Source organism: Rhinolophus ferrumequinum, chromosome 9, assembly GCF_004115265.2.
Source record: "Rhinolophus ferrumequinum isolate MPI-CBG mRhiFer1 chromosome 9, mRhiFer1_v1.p, whole genome shotgun sequence".
In the NCBI taxonomy this organism is placed as follows: domain Eukaryota; kingdom Metazoa; phylum Chordata; class Mammalia; order Chiroptera; family Rhinolophidae; genus Rhinolophus; species Rhinolophus ferrumequinum.
The window spans coordinates 44526556-44544048 of record NC_046292.1 but is presented as its reverse complement, the minus strand read 5'-3'; the positions used below and the strand labels follow the sequence as shown (position 1 = coordinate 44544048).

General features: G+C 41.4%; 1 protein-coding gene across 3 annotated transcripts in view; it reads right to left on the bottom strand.

Moving 5' to 3' along the window:
• Positions 1-5496, bottom strand: part of NFIA (nuclear factor I A) — a 355469-nt gene extending 349973 nt beyond the window's left edge. Inside the window, exon 1 of one of the 3 annotated variants that reach the window (XM_033113886.1) lies at positions 5001-5496. In XM_033113886.1, the coding sequence (XP_032969777.1) occupies positions 5001-5027 (27 nt within the window). In that variant the 5' untranslated portion in view covers positions 5028-5496. The remainder of the gene's footprint in view (positions 1-5000) is intronic. The other 2 variants (XM_033113887.1, XM_033113888.1) reach the window with 2 other exon arrangements.
• Positions 5497-17493: the final 11997 nt, after the last annotated feature.

Here is a 17493-nt window from a genome sequence, read left to right as displayed (position 1 = left end):
TTGACCTCACTACTTGTAGTACAGCCAGGGCTCAGCAGCCAGATTGGCAAATCCTAAACATTTAGATGCCAGTCAATGTTTATGGAAGTCTAGGAGCAAAAATCATCTCTGCGATCAATGAAAATACAGACTTTCCCTCTAAAAACATTGCATGTAGACTCTGATCTTTTTCTTAGTCATTTTGGTAACATCTTAATACCTTTTTTAAGTGTTACAATTTCACATACTTTTTTTTAGTCAAAAACTTAGAAAAATGTGGCAGGGACACCATATAAAAAAGAAGAGATAAATCTGTATTTATCAGACTAAAATAAAAGATCTATGTCCAAAACATAATTTCTGATATTATGGGAATGAAACAAAAAGATGGGGGAGGGGGGACAAAGAAAAGAGTACATGCCAGATAGTAAACAGAATGCGTCATTGTGACAACAGTGTTGCAACTAAATGCATTTAATGTACTGATATGATTGAGAAATGCCTTCAGTAATGATCATCCCTAAAAAACAGAATAATTATTTAATTTTTGAAAATAATATTTCAGGCTTTTTCTCACAGGAAAACAGAACCTGTTATATTCAATGTTTACAAGACTCCACGAAAACCCTCACGGTTGTCTCTTAAAATTCAAGTAATTTGAAAATAAAATTGAATTTAAAATATTTAAATTTTTCTTGCTGTTTTATTGAATTTTTTTATTCTTTTACTTGACATTTTCTTAGTAAATATAAAAATAAAATTAAAGAAAAACTAAACAGTAATCTCCACAAAGCTATCTAAGTATATCTAACTTTTGATTAACCAACCCACACTAATCTTACATAACTTCTCTCCACTGTACAACACCCATAGATAAATTTACTTTCAAATAAATGACGATAAGAAATGCAAAGAGATATTTGATGACTTTTTAAAAAGGGTATAGGACAAATATAAAATGCATTCTTTTTCAGTTTGTAATATCCATCTAAATATATACTTTGAGACAAAAGTAACTGCAGGGTCCAAAATATTATTACTAATAAAACAATTATTAAGTTTTTAAATGTTCAAATGTAAACTGAGAGGTTAAAACTGGTAAAATATTTTAACAATGAAGTCTGTTGAAATACTATAATTTATAATCAATCATCTAAACATTACATATGACTGGTATTTTAAAAGTAAGTATATATTAATATAATACATAATAAATCATTTCGATAATTGACATTTATTTTTTCCTCTCTGAACAAATTTCAGGCTTTGTATTTCAAGTTTAGCTTTGAAAACTGCTCTTTTTCAATAAAAGAATCCAAAAGAGATGTCAGCTTTTATAACATGCGAGCATTCTTTAAGTGAAGAGGGAACAGAGAAAAATACAAGAATTATATTATTCTTTACCAAAAACCATTAGCATTTTAAAATTTCTGATGTTTGAGAATCTTTCTTATTGCCATACTGTAGAAGAGAAAAGGGGGGGGGAGCATTTTTCAAGTCACAGTTTATCTAATAAGGTACACGCCAAACCGCAAAGCATTTAAACATTACTAAATTCTGAGCTCATCCTTGAAATGCTCTAAAATACATAAATTTTGGGTTTGAAACAGTCCTTCACATTGACTGATTTTCTTATATACACAGGACATGCTAGGGACCAAGGCTGCATGGTATTATGCAAAGAACTCCTGGAGTCAACCTTAACTACAAAGTGAGCTTTCACCAAAAGGAGGATTTCATTTTAAAGTCTCAGCCTCATTTTATAATGCAAAGAATAACTTAGTTCCAAACAATTCATATTTATGTTAAAATGCTATCTTATTAAAAAGCTTTATTAATAATAAACATTTTAAATAAACATTCTAATATGGCATTTAAGTGCTCAAAGATACTCCCAATATTCTTCTCAGAGAACTGCGAACTGCATTCATTCGTTTTCAAAAGGATTTTGTTTACCTGCCAACCAAATGCCCATATATCTATCTCATAAAAATCCTTAAATGAGGCCAACTATGTCAACTAATCATTAAGAATAATCTAAGTCCCTAATTTTGCATCAAAAGTATTTACAACTTATTGCTCCTCAAAGGTTTCAAGAATGTACCAATAAAAGTGCACAATATTTTCTATATATTTGCTTACAAGCACAATTAAAATGCTAGTTATCTTTCTCAGCTCACAATTAGAAGTATTTCAGTACATCAAAACTAAAGAATATCACTAATTTGTAGGAAATGTCCAGGCATAGCATATAGCAGTTTAGAAAAAAAAACAACAGTATGTCTTCACAAATCTTGTTGTTGCACATATAGCCATAAACTATATAATATTTCAAATTACTCAAGAGAAAACAAAGAATATTTTACATATGTACTCCGTGAGAAAGTTATAGGCCACCAATAAAAACAAACCTGAAAACCTGTTTCAAAAGCGTATGACTTTGAATCAGCACCTTAAACGGTGATCTGTTTGTAAGTAAGCCAAGTTTAATAACCTCTGAATGCTGATATTTCTGGGACTACTCAAACGTTCACCTATAAATTTCTAGTGTGTTATCATTCTGTGGCCAGGTACACAATTTGGTTACGATATTCCTATATGGGTTAAAATAAGATGTCTGGAATTTTCCTGATTAAGTTTTTTAAAATTGCATACACGTATATGAAGTTTATTCTTTCACTTAGAGTACTTTTATCACTGTGCTTACTGGACTTTCTTTAATGACCAATAAACTACCTAAGTTTTTCTTTTAAAAACTGGCTCTAAAGCTCCACAAATATTCCAGCAAGTTAAATAAATTGTAAATCAATTTTTAAAAGAAGAACTCATAAAATATACGGCCCTCATTCACTATTTAGTGTACATTTTCTTCACAAACTATTACACTAAGTAAGCGTTTCTCTTAATGGTGTTTCCAGAAGAAGGCCTAGTGAATGTATCAATCGCATTGCCAAATATGTTTAAAAAAAAAAAAAACTTTCTTAATATGATAATAACTCAAGAACCAAAAGAATCCGACTTTGTTAAATACCTGACTATGTCCTGGGCCTTCATGGATACACATGTATCCTCCTATATGCACCATCCCAAAATATAAATTTCCCTTTGAGAGGTCACTTGAGAAGATGCTACTGTATCCTACTATTGCAGTACACTGGTATTATCTACAAGGTCTATGTGTTGCAAACTTTTGCCAGCTAGAACTTCAGCTAGAATGTTAGAATCTCAGCATTTTCACTTAAGTCGTAACTCATTCAAATTATCTTAACACTTTGCAACTTATCCATATGCAATTGCAAACCTTGCCAGAAGTGGTTGGAAAAGTTTCATTCCATACTTCCACAAGTTACTAAAATAGGAACTTTGAAAGTTTGTTAGGGAAAAATAAAAACTTTTACAATAACTAAAAGCAACTGCTATCCATTATTAATGCTAGGCCTAAATCCCAAACAGACCATTTCAACATAAAAGATGCATTTAAGAGTCTTCTGAGATCAAATAGCAGGTATTTTTACTGTTAGATAAAGCAGTAAGAAGGGATGTCATGTGGGAAATAAATCCAGAATCTAGGGAGGAGAGAAAAAAACTATAGATACTTTTTAGCCTTCCACAAAGTATTCCGGTTAAACCGTTATCTCCTGCTAAATGAAGGCAAGAAGTGGTAGCAGGTTTTTTAAGGGAGTGGTGAATAAACATTTTATATGAAGCATAAAACTTCATGTAGGTGATTAATGGTCAGATCGCAATGTACCAAAACAGTATGAAGGCTCACACTTTTTCTTTCTTTTTTTTCTTTTCTTTTTTTTTTTTTTTTGCGCAAAATCAGTTTGACTTCATGCCTTTTAGTCAAAGAAAATAAATAATATATTCAAAAGGGACCAGATTTGGAGCCGTGAAGTAGCAATATTTTGCCTGGGGGTGGTGCAGGCAACAGAGGGATGAAAAGGGAGGGCATGGAAAGGAGGGGCGGTGGGGCGAGAGAGACCCACGCTCTGAGTTGAGTCGGAGGAAAAAGTTGCCCCCGTCCTGCGCGCGGAGCGGCCCAAGTCGCACAGCGGCGGCGGCGGTGAAGGGAGGCAGCGGCGGGGGGAGCTGCGTCGGGCCCCGGCCGCCGCTTGGGCTCGCGGCCCGAAGCCCAACTCCGCCCGACGCTCCCCGGCCCGCGGCCCGCGGCCTCCGCCGCTCACCGCCCTGCGCAGCGTGGGCTCGTCCCGGCACCGAAACTTTCACTCAGAAAAGCGAGCGGGCGATGAGCGACGAGACGCAGGCTCCACCCGGCCGGCGCGGGGAACGCGCGTCCACGCAACCCCGCTCTGCCGAGCCCAGGGGCCGGCTCGTCGCCGCCTGCCCGCGTCCGAGGGGCGCTGTCCCGGCCGGGGCCGGCAATGCCGGCCCGCGTCCCTCCCGCGACCGGACCCCAAAGGCTGACAAACAATAAACAGAAGTAAGAGTTTGGGGAGGTTGCTGCGGCGCGGGCTCCTGGAGCGGGCCGTGGGCGCGGGGACCCGAGTTCTCCCGCACCCGGGGGTTCCAGTTGCCCCAAGCGTGCGGGTTCTGCGGTGGGCACCGTCAGCGGCCCCCTCCCCCGGCGCCGCGGAACTACAGGAGCCGGCCTCCGGGCTGCAGAAACGCTGAGTCCAGATTTCAGCGTGTCATAGGCTGCAACCCGCCGAAACACGTGCGGGGCGTCCGAAAACAGCGCCGTTCCGCAGTCCATCGCCCCGATATTAATTAACGCATTAATAAGAGGGCGCCATTAGCCATGTGCCCACACAAATGGCCGTGCAAGAGGAATGCACCCGCATGGAAACAAAGTTACTTTCTTAAAGCTGTATTTCTCTCCTCTACACACGAGCACACGCGCACACACACACAGAAACACGCGCAGACACAGGCACACACCAAGACACATGCCCCGGGCCCAGCAGGCGCGACGGTCCCCGGCACCCCCTGCCCAGCCCCGGGTCGACCCCCGCCACCCTGGCTCCCCCCACCCCCTCGGCATCCAAACAGCTGCTTACCTGGGTGAGACAGAGCGGAGAATACATAACTGCCAGGCGGTGGGGTGTGCGTGTGCGTCTGGGTGTGCGGTTTGGAGGTGTGCGTGAGTGCGGGTGAGAAAGGAGAAAGAGGGAGAGAGGAGGAGAGAGAGAAAGAAGGGGGGAGAAAAAAAATCAAGCCTGCTTCTTGCGTTCACATTTCCAACTCGGCTCAACTGCAGCCAGCCAGCGCTATTGCCGCTCCATGAGCTGAACTTTAACCCCGCCTAGAGTTTCCCTACACTCCACTATACATGTCTACTGTACGCGGGCGTTAAAGGCATAGCGCACCCTTTCCCGCTCCCGCGCCCGCCCGGCCGGGTGCCCGCGAGCTGCCCGCGCACCCGCCTCCGCCTCCGCTCTGCACCGCACCGCACAGCCGCCGCCCGCTCGCGCCGCCGCCGGGGGCGGAGGGGGGGCGTGGGGGAGGGGGCGGCTGCGGCGCCGCGCGGCCAGCCGGGTCCGAGCCTCCGCGGCCGCTCGCGCTCGCTCGCTCGCTCTCTCTCCCGCTCCCTGGCTCGCTGGCTCTCTCGTCCCTCTGCACCCCCCCCTCCTGTCCCCCCCGTCCCCGCTCAGCGCATTACTGGGTAACGCAGTGAGGAGCAGTTACAGTCTGTACTCCCGGGCAGCTATAGGCTGCCACAGGATGTGCTTAAGCAAACAAAACTACTTTTCCTCATCCCCATCCCCCAATCACCGCCGCAGACCTTCGCGGACCTCAGGGGAGGACTTGGGCAACTTTGCCAGGTGGCCCCGCACCCCCGAGTTCGCGGTGTGGGCACTGGGATAACCCGAGACAAGGCCCGGGGGCCAATTTGCATGTATGCAAATTTTTTTAATCGGACCTCGTAGGTAACTTTCTTCCCCTCTGAAATGCGGTACGGCTCAAAAGCATTGTAATCTCTTCAACCAAGCTTTCAGTGGGAATAGGTCGTCGGCAGAGGTAATTATGCACAAAATCCTGCAAACTTCGTGTAGCTTCAGTCCGATGGTATTCAGGAGCGGGGGTGGTGGGGAAATTTTTCACACAGAAGATTCACCGGATTTGGGGGGTGGGGGTTGTCTGGAGAAAGGGAGGCGGAGATTAACGAGCGTTCTCCCTCCCAGGACTGTGAAACTAGTGGGTTTGAACACAGACGCCATAGAAAAAGTTCTATCACGTTCAGAAACAACAGTCGTTTAGCTGTGACATCTTTTTCTTTTTAGAAGAAAAAAAATGTGAAAGGGATGTCCCCTTAGGGAAGGGAGATATTCTGGTCCCCAAAGCGTGCCCAGAACTGGACACAGGCTATTATTACCGTCCCTGTGCCTGGGACACCTCTACAAGGGTGCCTTTTAAGAATCCCCTCTTTTTCCCTCCCCCAGGTAATAGTTCTTAAAATGGAAAAGAGCTTCCTGCAATTATTTTAGGTTTGCTAAAGTATTGTTTTGGCAGAAAAGGGGGGTGGCTTTTAGGGTTTGGCAAGTTGCCAATAAGCCTGCTTTTCCAGTTTTTTTTTTAACCTCATATTTTCTCTCTATGCTCTCCTCCCTGCTGGAAAAGAATAAAAAAAAGTATACATCCTTCATCCAAACCCCCATCCCATCTCTTCCTCCTCATCTCCCTCACTCTAGTTTGCAGGCTGCTGCATTCGCGAATCCTCAAAATTCCAAAAGGAAAGACACAGACTGGGGAATCTGCACCTTTGTAGGTGTTACATAGCTTAGACAGCCTTTGAAAAGAGGAAATTACTGTAAGAATGCCCACTCTGCAGGTGAGGCTCAGGTGAGGTGTTAAGGCCACTCTCATTCAGACTCCCCCTCCTCCTTTTTTAAGGTAAGGGGCAACAAAAATACCTCAACTGGGGAAAGCAAAATAAAATCTGAAATATTCCGCATCTGCCTAAAGTTATTTTATGCTTGTTCTCCAGCTATTTTATTGCTAAAATAATTCCTGAATGCTCAAGAGACCATTTTCATACACCCTGGTCCTAAATATCCTTGGACATCTCTCAGATTATTTATTAAGGGGTGAGGAGAAATAATGACTTAAACCTTTAATGAGAGAGCCCCAATTTTCCAAATTAAACAACGGTTTTTCCTTGCTTCCTCTTGGATTTCAGTAGGGGGGGGGGAGGAAATGCCCACAAAACTAAGCCGAGTTACAGAGACAACATTCCTGGCCACGTAAACCTTTGCTGGGATCTATAACTTCAACGCGCTCCAAGTTTCCTCGATAGAAGTTTCTGGCTGACGGTCCCAACATGTAACTGAGGCACAGGGAGAAGTTATTGTTCAAGTGTGTACTCTTGGGAAGCTGTCTTCAAGAGCGGTTTAAAATCTTTCTTTTGGTGTAATAAAAGATAGACTTTACATCTGCCTCTTTCCAAAACAGCAAAGATTCTTACTTTTAATTGAATCTCAAGAAAAAGGAAAAGATTTAAAAAAAAAAAAAAAAAAAAGGACTGGCACGTCGCCCTGGTTGGAAAAAAAAATGGGGAAAAGTAATTTAATGCTGATATTTCTACTTTAAAACTTCTTTTGTTGCAGCAGTGGATGTGCCCGCGATTTCCAGCTTTCTGCGGTTAGCAATATTATCTTAAGTAACTTTTGGCGCCTTTCGTAAGACTTTTGGATATGGGACGATTGTTTGCGCCCTCTAGGCAAGGGCTGGATCCAAGTTCAGCACCAAAGCCCTTCACATCCGCTCCTGCTTTCTCTCCTATCTCCGCCAGCTCCCGCTCCCTCCCCGGCGGGGAGGAGGTGGGGGAAGAGGCGGGGGAAACACTACAAAGCACAGTTCCAACTACAGCCTTTGGAAACAGGACTGAGAAAAATACAGTAGAAGAGTTACAGTTACAGAAAGGCTTCTGGTAACTTTCTCTCCAACAGGCATAAATTTAAACACACAAAGAAACAGATGTTCCTCAAAAGGCAGTCTGGGGGTAAAAAACATTTCCAACTCTCTCCCCTCTTCCCAAGTTGCAAAAGTAAATCCTTGTCCAGAGTTCACAAAGATACTAAGGAGAGAGAGAGAGAGAGAGAGAGAGAGAGAGAGAGAGAGAGAGGAGGGAGGGAGAGAGGGAAGGAGGGAGGGAGGGAGGAAAGAAGAAAAGATAGAACAGTGTAGGGAAACACAGGTGAAGTACAAAAACTAGTTTACTGCAATCATATAAATGACCCATTGTTAGGAAGGATAAACCCCTTATTGGAAATAACCGCTCCAATCATTTATTTTGCAAGTGCTGGGAGGCTGCCTTGAAATGGGATTGTCTCTGCGCAAAGGAGGCTCCTGTCATGCTCTCAGCTATCCATATTCTTCCTGGCACAGAGCCCAGCCTTGCATTTACTGTGTTTTATTTGCAGAAATGTTACCTTGCCAGTTTTAGTGAAATCCTCTTAGATATATAAATTACGTCAATAAGGTTTCACTTATATGTACATCTCAAATACCCCCCATTTTAGAGGTTACTTAATAGGAAGTTCTTATTAATATGATTTAGATTTTAATGCCCAAAGCAGTAAAGATAAAATTGGGGTTCATAAGTGACAACACCATTAACTGTAGTTCTTACCAAGACTACCTTTATCACTAGCATTTTCCAACATTCTTCTCTCGTTTTTTGACCTGCTGGTCACTTGTGTGCAGATTTTTCTTATATGCTTATATTTCTAAATTGAATCATATTGCTGAACTGAGCATCCAAGTGGATTCTAACATCAAATTTCCAAACCAGATTTGATTAGAAAGCCTAAAGCCTTGGGAAATAGTTCGATGGGAATTTAATACAAAGATGGGAAAGAGCCCATATTATTTTCCATTCACTTCCCAACAGAATTAGGTGTCTACACTGCTTAGAGGGAAGGAAGAGATGGATATATTTTAGTCAAAGGCTGCCAGTTACTGTCTCCAAGACAAGCTACTGCAGTTGGTTTCCACTGGATTGGTGTCAAAGACTTGTCCTAGAGGCCAAACTCCAGCTAAGAGTTAGCCAGTCAGCAATCTTCCACACATACCCTCCACAGGGGTTGTTGTGGTAACAAGAAGAAATGTGAACTTGGCCAGTCTTAATACCCTATTTGCTACCGAACATATATTTAAACAGCAGAATTCAAAAAACATCAAGGAAAAAACACTTTCTCCCCCTCTTCCTTTTAAATGTAAAACACAGCTGTCGATCCACCTGTGAAACACTCTCTCTTCCTTAAAACTGTAGTTCACAGTTCAAGAAGGGAGGCTTGCCTATTCCTCCAAAGTTCCCGAAAAGCCACAGTTTCTAAGATAATCAGAGAGAGACGTTTTGTAACGCTGAGTATGCAATATGTTACTTCCCAAAGCTTACTACAGTGCAATAGTTCAGGGAAGTTTTTAAGTCACACATTTTTAGAAGTTGAACCTCACCTTCTACAACAGTAAACTTCTCTGAATTCAAAAATAACAATGTTAAGTTAAATATTTCTCTAGCAGAATTTTTCTACCTCTTTCCAAACGGGCAGTGAAGAAGGCATAAGATTCATGCAAAAATCCCCCAGTTTTGTTTTTGTTATTTTAAACTGGAAAACTCTTTCCTATTGTGTTTGCTAAATCCGGAAGAGCTTCTAGCTTTGACAGCTTGAACCACACTATCCCCTTCAGAGCCGCAGAGAACTTCAGATCTTCTCTGCCCCGCCCCCTCTGGCTATTGCGAACCACTGTACACCCAAGCTTCCTCATGATTGGATAAAGCTTTTGTCAATCTCCCATGTTGTCCCATTGATTAGACGATCGAATCGTCAATTATTCTCCGGGTCCAGACATTTCTTTTCGGGCTAGGTTGACTGCTGAGGCCAGACGTCTTTTTACAGAACAGAGCACGTAGAGGATTTTTCCCCCCCTTTCTGGAACCGAGCAAGCGCTAGGACGAAAAAAATCTGTCAAGCTCAGCAATTTTTTTCAAATCTCGGGAAAAAAAAAGGAAACCCAGTCTCTGATGCACACAGCAAAAAGAAAAAACCATCCACAAAGCTACATCTTTAAAACAAAACCATTACAATAGACATTTACCCAGCAATCACTTAAATGCATATGCAAGCTAGAGAAATTTTAAAATCTTAGCCATTAAACAAAATCATTCTACCATTATTGTTGTTTATAAAACGCATATCATATAAACGCAAAATAGAAAGTTTAAGATGTACCACGTACCATTGCAATGTAAAAAGAGTACGTGAGAAACTTTAAAATGTTCAGACGAATTGCTTCATTTGTTGTCCCCTTTTTTTTTGCATTAAAAACAAATCTAAATAAACTTGGAACCGTTGAAAACCCGGAAGAGGTTTTTTTTTAAAAGCTGTTGGCCAATTGCAGGCTTCTTGGAGAATTTTTTTTTTTTTTTTTACTCCAAATCAGAAGGCTTTTGCAATTGCAATGCGCGCTCTCTGCCTCTCACTGTCTCTCTCTCCTCTTTTGAAAGCGGTCCAACCCGGGCTGGCTGGTTCTCAGATTCTTTTCTGGTTTTGCCGTGTGTGCTTTGGATTGTACGAGACTTTGAAGAAGTTGCAATCGATTCGCACTCCCTCTCTCCTCTCCCTATCCCCTTGTTTATTTCCGCAATCGCTGCAATTTGCATAGTAACCACGCACGAGACGCTGGCGGCAGCCCGCGGAGGGGACCAGGAGGGGGCAGGGAAAAGGCCTTGCCCCCTTCTCCCCTCCTCCCGTCTCTCTCCCCGCCAGTCTCCTCCTCCCCCACGGCGCGTGGCCAATAGGCGTCCCGGCTTTTAGCGCAAGCTCCGGTCGGGACACTGTTCGGAAGAAAAGCCCCAGTGTTACTAGGCCTGGGTCGCAGGATCGTGTTTTTGGCGCAGAAGTTCCTCTGTTTGGGGACCTCGCAGCCGGTGCTAGGGAGCTGGGAGAATATAGTGCCTTTGCCTGGGGTTGTGCAGGTTTTGCACGTTTTAATCAATTCTGTACACCTGCTTTCTCGGTTTCTTTTTCCATAGCCTCTCGTGAGTTATTAGGCTGGTTCATGATGGTTAGCGAGAGATTTAACCTTTATTTGCACTGGTGTAGACCAAGAGTTAAAGATCCTCTTTGGTGCATTAAATCAAGAGACTGCAAAATGTCACAGAGAACTTACAGTGAAATAAAGCTTCTACTCCAGGTTCATGAAGGAAAAGACATTGGCTCTGTTCTCTGCAGAGGACTGAACATAAAATTGTTAGGTGGGCTCCCTCAAGAATAAAGCTGTTCCTTTAAAGCAGGAGATGCAGTGAAATTCTAATTTAATTGCCAAACATCTAATTTGTTGATATCCTTACAAAACCTGGGTTCCACAAAGTTTAACTAATGTATCCCTCCATTTCCCAGCCCCAAGAGAAGGGCTCTAAGATTTAAAAGGTTGTTTTTAAGATAGTTATTGGAACATTAGGTCCTTCATCTCACTGAATCTTATTTCATTAACCCAGGTGCTATAAGACAATGTGATCTGGAGATTTCAATCTTAACCTCTTATGTGTTTATTTTAAACAACAAACTAGCTATTGGTGCGGGGGTGGGGTCACAATTCTAAAGGGAGGGAGTATCCCTTTAAACGGAAAGCATCACAACCAGGCTATTGCGCTGTGTTTTTTTTTAAAGTGTTTGCTTTGCGTCAGTTAAGTAGCTTAGGACGTTTTTGCTGAATAACTGAGTTACAGGAAAATATGTGCTTAGCTCACTTGATAAAAATTATCCAATAAGAAGTCAAGAGGAATAGGAAGTAACCTGGCAGTTGTCTATTTGCTCTACCCTCCTTGGTGAAGTTACCTAATTAATTAATAACAGGACCTTGCACTGTTAAATTAGAGGTTAGGGAAACCTCCTATTTTATTTTGAACCACAATTTTGGCTTTAGGCTTGCACTTTACAACTAGCTAACTGATGGAGCATTACTGGGAAGTACAGTCCTGTGGCTGCCCCTTGGTGTTAGACAAGCTTTGCTGGACTGCCCATTATAGATTCGGGTATTGTCTTGTTCTAGAAAGTCTGTGGCATTTAATCCTGGCCTCACTGAACATCCATGTCCACTTGGCATACTACTTTCACCCTAGAAACACACTTGGTGGAATGTGGTAGCTTAAGTAAAGAGAAAAACAAAATTTTTTTAAGTAACCAAAAAAGTTCTGGCCCTAGTTCAGCTGGAGATAGGCTGTGTGACCTTGAGATGATGACATAACACCTGTAAAAGAGGAGAGCAACTTATTGTGAGAATGGAGGACTGTTTTGTCAAGAGCTAAGAGCCTTTGAAAGACACAAGAGGTATCAACTTGCATTGCATTGCTCTGTAGATGCCATGGTCTGAATAATCCCCAATGCTAAGCAAGCCAGGCCTTATCAGTAGGTGGTAACAGTGATTTTTGTCTGCATTGTCTGTAGTTCATTTACTCAGTTTAAAGTGGTGGGTTAGCACCATTTCCAGATTGACCTTTTATATCTCCATCTAGTCAACAGCTTTGGAGTCCAATATAGGTATTAATGTTGGGTCTACTATGTAACTCCAAGCAAATTATTTAACTTCTGTAAGCTTTGGACTCCTCATCTGGAAAATGGGAAATAGTCCGATAACATATGTAAATTATCTAGGACATTATGTGTGTTTAGTATACCGTAGCAATAATAATGTGACTATTTAATATGTACCATGTTCCAGTCACATTGAATGTACTAAGAGCTGGGGATACAGAAAATAAGACATTATCCCTGACTCCAAGAAGCTTTCAGTCCAATGGGAGAGACAAGACACAAAGGTAAATAATAATGTGATAAGTACCATTGCCAACTTAGGTATACATAAAGGGCCATAGGTATACAGATGATAGAATGACTTATTTTGCCTGGTTGTACAGATAGATTCATAGAAGGCTAAAAAAGAGGAAATGACATTTGTGTTGGGCCAGAAGTATGCATTTGTCAGGTGCACAAGGGAGGGGCAAAGCATCCCTGCCCAGGAAAGCACAGTGATGTAATTGTATGCAGTGGACCAGAGAATGGGGACATATTCAGTTGTGACTAGTTGCTCTAGCTAGTATTAGCTTGTATTACAGTAACTAGAGATGAAGTTGAAAAGGCAGTCTGAGACAAGATGGTGGAGAACCTTTTGAGCTGTTTAGACTTTCACTTGCGGGACTGGGGAGACATCACACGTATAAGAAAGATATACAAAGTAAGATTTGCAAATTAGAAAGATAACTGTAGCAAATGGAGGCAAAGAGACCAGTTAGAAAGAGGTGAGAGAAGATGGAGTCTTGAAGAGCACAGCAGGAATGAATGAGCAAGAGAAAGGGAGGGAAAAAGAGAGGACAGGAAAGATATGAGGAAGCAAGGGAGACCCACCATCGACATTAGTTTTCAGGGGCTTTGATCAACAGGAACAATTTAGGAGGGCAGTTTGTCCAGGCTTTCCTTAAAGTCCGAATACCCGCAAGATGCATCATAAGGTCTATTAGAGAAAGAGGCTCTTCTTACCTTACAAATTGCCACTTCTGTATTCTTAAGCCTACTAATATTAAGTAATTTAAAAATAATACCAGTAGCAATAGCAATAACTCACATGGATTGAGTCTTTACTCTATATGGGTTCTCCCTACCCTGTGAATTTGCATTCCAGTAACTTCAGCCCCACTGTGCCTCTGAAAATCAGGTACACATCAAATAGGGTGACTTAGGGTTGCTAACCCCATTGAGAGACTCATGTTTCCACGTAGGCTGGATTTATGCCTTGAAAATAGTAGACTCTTCCAGGAATTCTGCTTTGTTGACCCAAATAAAAAGTTAATCCTCCTGTAGGGCTGTGATTGATATGGAGACTAAAATATCAGTCTTACAGAGTTAGAATAATTCAAAATCACAATATATTTCTAAGAATAATTTTTTAGAAAACTAACAATAATTTTAATTTGTGAACTACGCTAAATGTTGAACAAAGAGATCATTTCACATTTTCTTGCTTTGCCTGGATAAATCCTAGTTCATTCAAAGCACTGTTTTGGCAAAGTAATCAACACTAACATTTAGAGGACCAGCATGGCAATACAAGGTGTGACAAGTAAGTTCCTCAAACTTGTTGCAACGATGTTGCTAACCTTTTTTCGATATCAGAGGGATTATTCCTTATGATTTTGTACCAACTGGGCAAACAGTTAACCAAGTTTATTATTTGGAAGTGCTGAAAAGGCTGCATGAAAAAGTTAGACGACCTGAACTTTTCGCCAACAATTCATGGCTCTTGCATCACGACAATGCACCAGCTCACACGGCACTGTCTGGGAGGGAGTGTTTAGCCAGTAAACAAATAACTGTGATGGAACACCTTCCCTACTCACCTGATCTGGCCCCCAATGACTTCTTTACCCAAAGATAAAGGAAATATTGAAAGGAAGACATTTTGATGACATTCAGGACATCAAGGGTAATACGACCACAGCTCTGATGGCCATTCCAGAAAAAGAGTTCCAAAATTGCTTTGAAGGGCGGACTAGGCGCTGGTGTTTCGGTGCATAGCTTCCCAAGGGGAGTACTTCGAAGGTGAACATAGTGATATTCAGCAATGAGGTGTGTACCACTTTTTCTAGGATAAGTTCACAAACTTAATTATCTGACCTCAAATAAAGGATATACTAGAAGCAAATTTAAATCTAGGAATTGATAATGTTCCCAAATAATCAAGTTGTGGCTGACTGTTGTGCCCCCAAATGTGTTTTACATCTATTCTTAGATACATATGAGTAGATGAACAGTATAGTGCCTCTATTTTCCAGCCTTCCTTGCAGATTGTTATGACACATGATTAAGTTCTCAGTACAATGCAAGCAGAATTGTTGCACCCAATTCCATATCACTTGCTTAAAAAAAATTTGTTGTAAACGTGTGGCCTTTCCAAAAGCTGTAATGAAGCCATGTTAGAGACCCAACTTTAATTACAAAGATCAGGATAATACCCTAGGAGACAAGAGGAGAAAGATGGGAGGAACCTGGGCCCCTAAATGACTTCATGGAGCAGGGATGCTTCTCTAGCCTTGATCTTATTTAAACTTTGTGTTTTGAAGTCTCTGGTATAACTACTTAGCATTTACTGTAACTCATAATCAAGATTATAAAACAATCTCATGGTATCTTTGGATAGTTTTCTCTCTAAAATCCTGGATTTCCCCCAACTTGGTAAAGAATACAGTTGATTTTATTATCAGGCTCCTTTTCCAACCTCTCCTCAATTTCTGCTCCCCCTTCATCCCAGCCACACTAAATAAGTCACTTTTCTCTTTTCATGATTTTCAGGACACACCATATGTGCTCATCCCTCTCTTCCCTTGTTTGTGTGAATTCTTCTGCCCAAAAGTCCCTAAAGTTTTCCCCCTGTTCCACTCATCCCCTCCCCCCCAAAAAAAATACCAGTTTAATGCTACTTTCCAACTCCCTTAAGCAGAATTGGTCAATCCCTCCTGCATGCTGTCTAATCTTATACTTATCTCTGGGACAGCTGTCTTCACATTGTCTATCGGTTACTTATTTGTGTGTTTGTCTATAAGACTGTGAGCTCTTTGAAAGTGCAATGACTTCCTTCATCCTTGTAGCCCTACAAGCAAAATTCTATAGTAGATCCTCAATAAATGTTTGGTAAATGTGAATGGATAGATGAGCAAATGGTTACCTTTTCCAGTCTTGTACTCTGAGGAAATACAGGGTCAAGACTGTGGCTGATGCAAGACATGGCATTATCAGTAGGGGGAAATTTTAAGTACAAACAGTAGGACATTGAGTTTGCTTTACACAGGGCTTCCACACCCTTTATCACCTTAACCTTTCTTCTGGATTAGTAGGTCAGACATTGTCACTTTCACTCACAAATGAGGAAATTAAGGCTCTGAAAATTGAAATATCCAAAGCTCTAGCTATGATGTCTGGCTTAGGAAAGAGTTGAGGCTTTAAATTTTTTAAGTACCATTTTCATGGTTAGCTGACTCTAATCATAATCAAAGGTAAACACATGGACCCATCCTTTTTTAAAAAACTGCTTTATTGAGGTATAATTGATATACGAAGAACTGCACCTATTTAATGTATACAATTTAATGAGTTTGGGCATGTACAAATACTCATGCTGCCATCACCACAATCAAAGTAACAGACATGTCCAACACCTCCCAGAGTTTCCTTGTGACCCGTCCCCCTTGGCTTTTTTCCGTGGCAAGAACATTAAAATGAGATGTGCCTTCTCAACAAATCTTGAAGGGCACAATTCTGTATGTTAAGTACAGGCACTACGTTGTACAGCAGATCTCTAGAACATATTCATCTAGCACCGCTGAACCTTGACACTATTGAATAACAACTCCTCATTTCCCCCACTCCCAGACCCGTCCTTCTTATGTTGGACACACCACAATAAACTGCAGAAGTTCCTGAAGACCAAAGATGATGTCACACAAATGAGCTGCTAGGATGACTAGAAAGAGGAAATCTGCATCTTGACTACAGCACAAGTAGCAGAGTATGAGTTTACAAATTCACAGAACGAGAGCTGAAAGGGAACTCAGAAGTCTTCAACCACCACGCTTTACAGATGATAAAACTGAAGCTAGCAAAATGAAGTAGCCAGCTCACGGCCACACAGCTGGTTAAGAATGAACAGTTCCAATGCCAGTTTCATTACATCATGCAAAGAATATTTTGCAGGAATGGGAAAGGAGTGAACAACTATCTGTGGTATCAAAGTGGAAAAGAGGCTTGAGAGAGGGAAGAAATACTGTTAGTGAATCTGATCCAAGAAAGAAAGCAGTCAATTGCCTAAACCTAAGAAATGGCTATAGAATCAAGGCTGGTACCTGGAAGATTTACCCAAAAGTGTTCAGACAGTGAAAGGATAATTTTCAGAGAAAATAAATGAGGGGTGGGGGTGAGAGTAATAGTCTAGAACTGTAACTTGGCGTTAACAGCTGTGAGCGTATCTGGTTCCCTGTTCTCTGCTCTTTGTGGCCTAGAGCAGTTCAATATCTCCCTCTCTCTTCCTTCTTTGTGAAACGTAAATATCATTAGTCCTGCTTACTTCTTGAGGTTTTGTGAAGATGCAATGAAATCATGAATGTGAAACTGTTTAAAAATTTAGGTTTCTATTCTATGAAGGCCTATACCACCAACTGTTACTTATAATACAGCACAGAATAAACAATATGGATATTTAGTCATTTTTATCCTGCCTCTATTCAAAAAGGTTTTAGAGTGGAGATGTGTATGAGTGTTATCTAGATCTATCTATCTATCTATCTATCTATCTATCTATCTATCTATCTATCTATCTATCCATCCATCCAATCTATCAAGAGAAGACACTATTAAGATAGAAATAAGGTAGAATCAAGGCCAAGATTAGTATCCAAAATGCAAGCAATAATATCCTAGGTACTTTTCTAGGGTTGACTTATAATTTTGACTGTGTTTCCTAGCAATCAATTTTAAAAAGAAAAGGTGAAAATTTATGAAA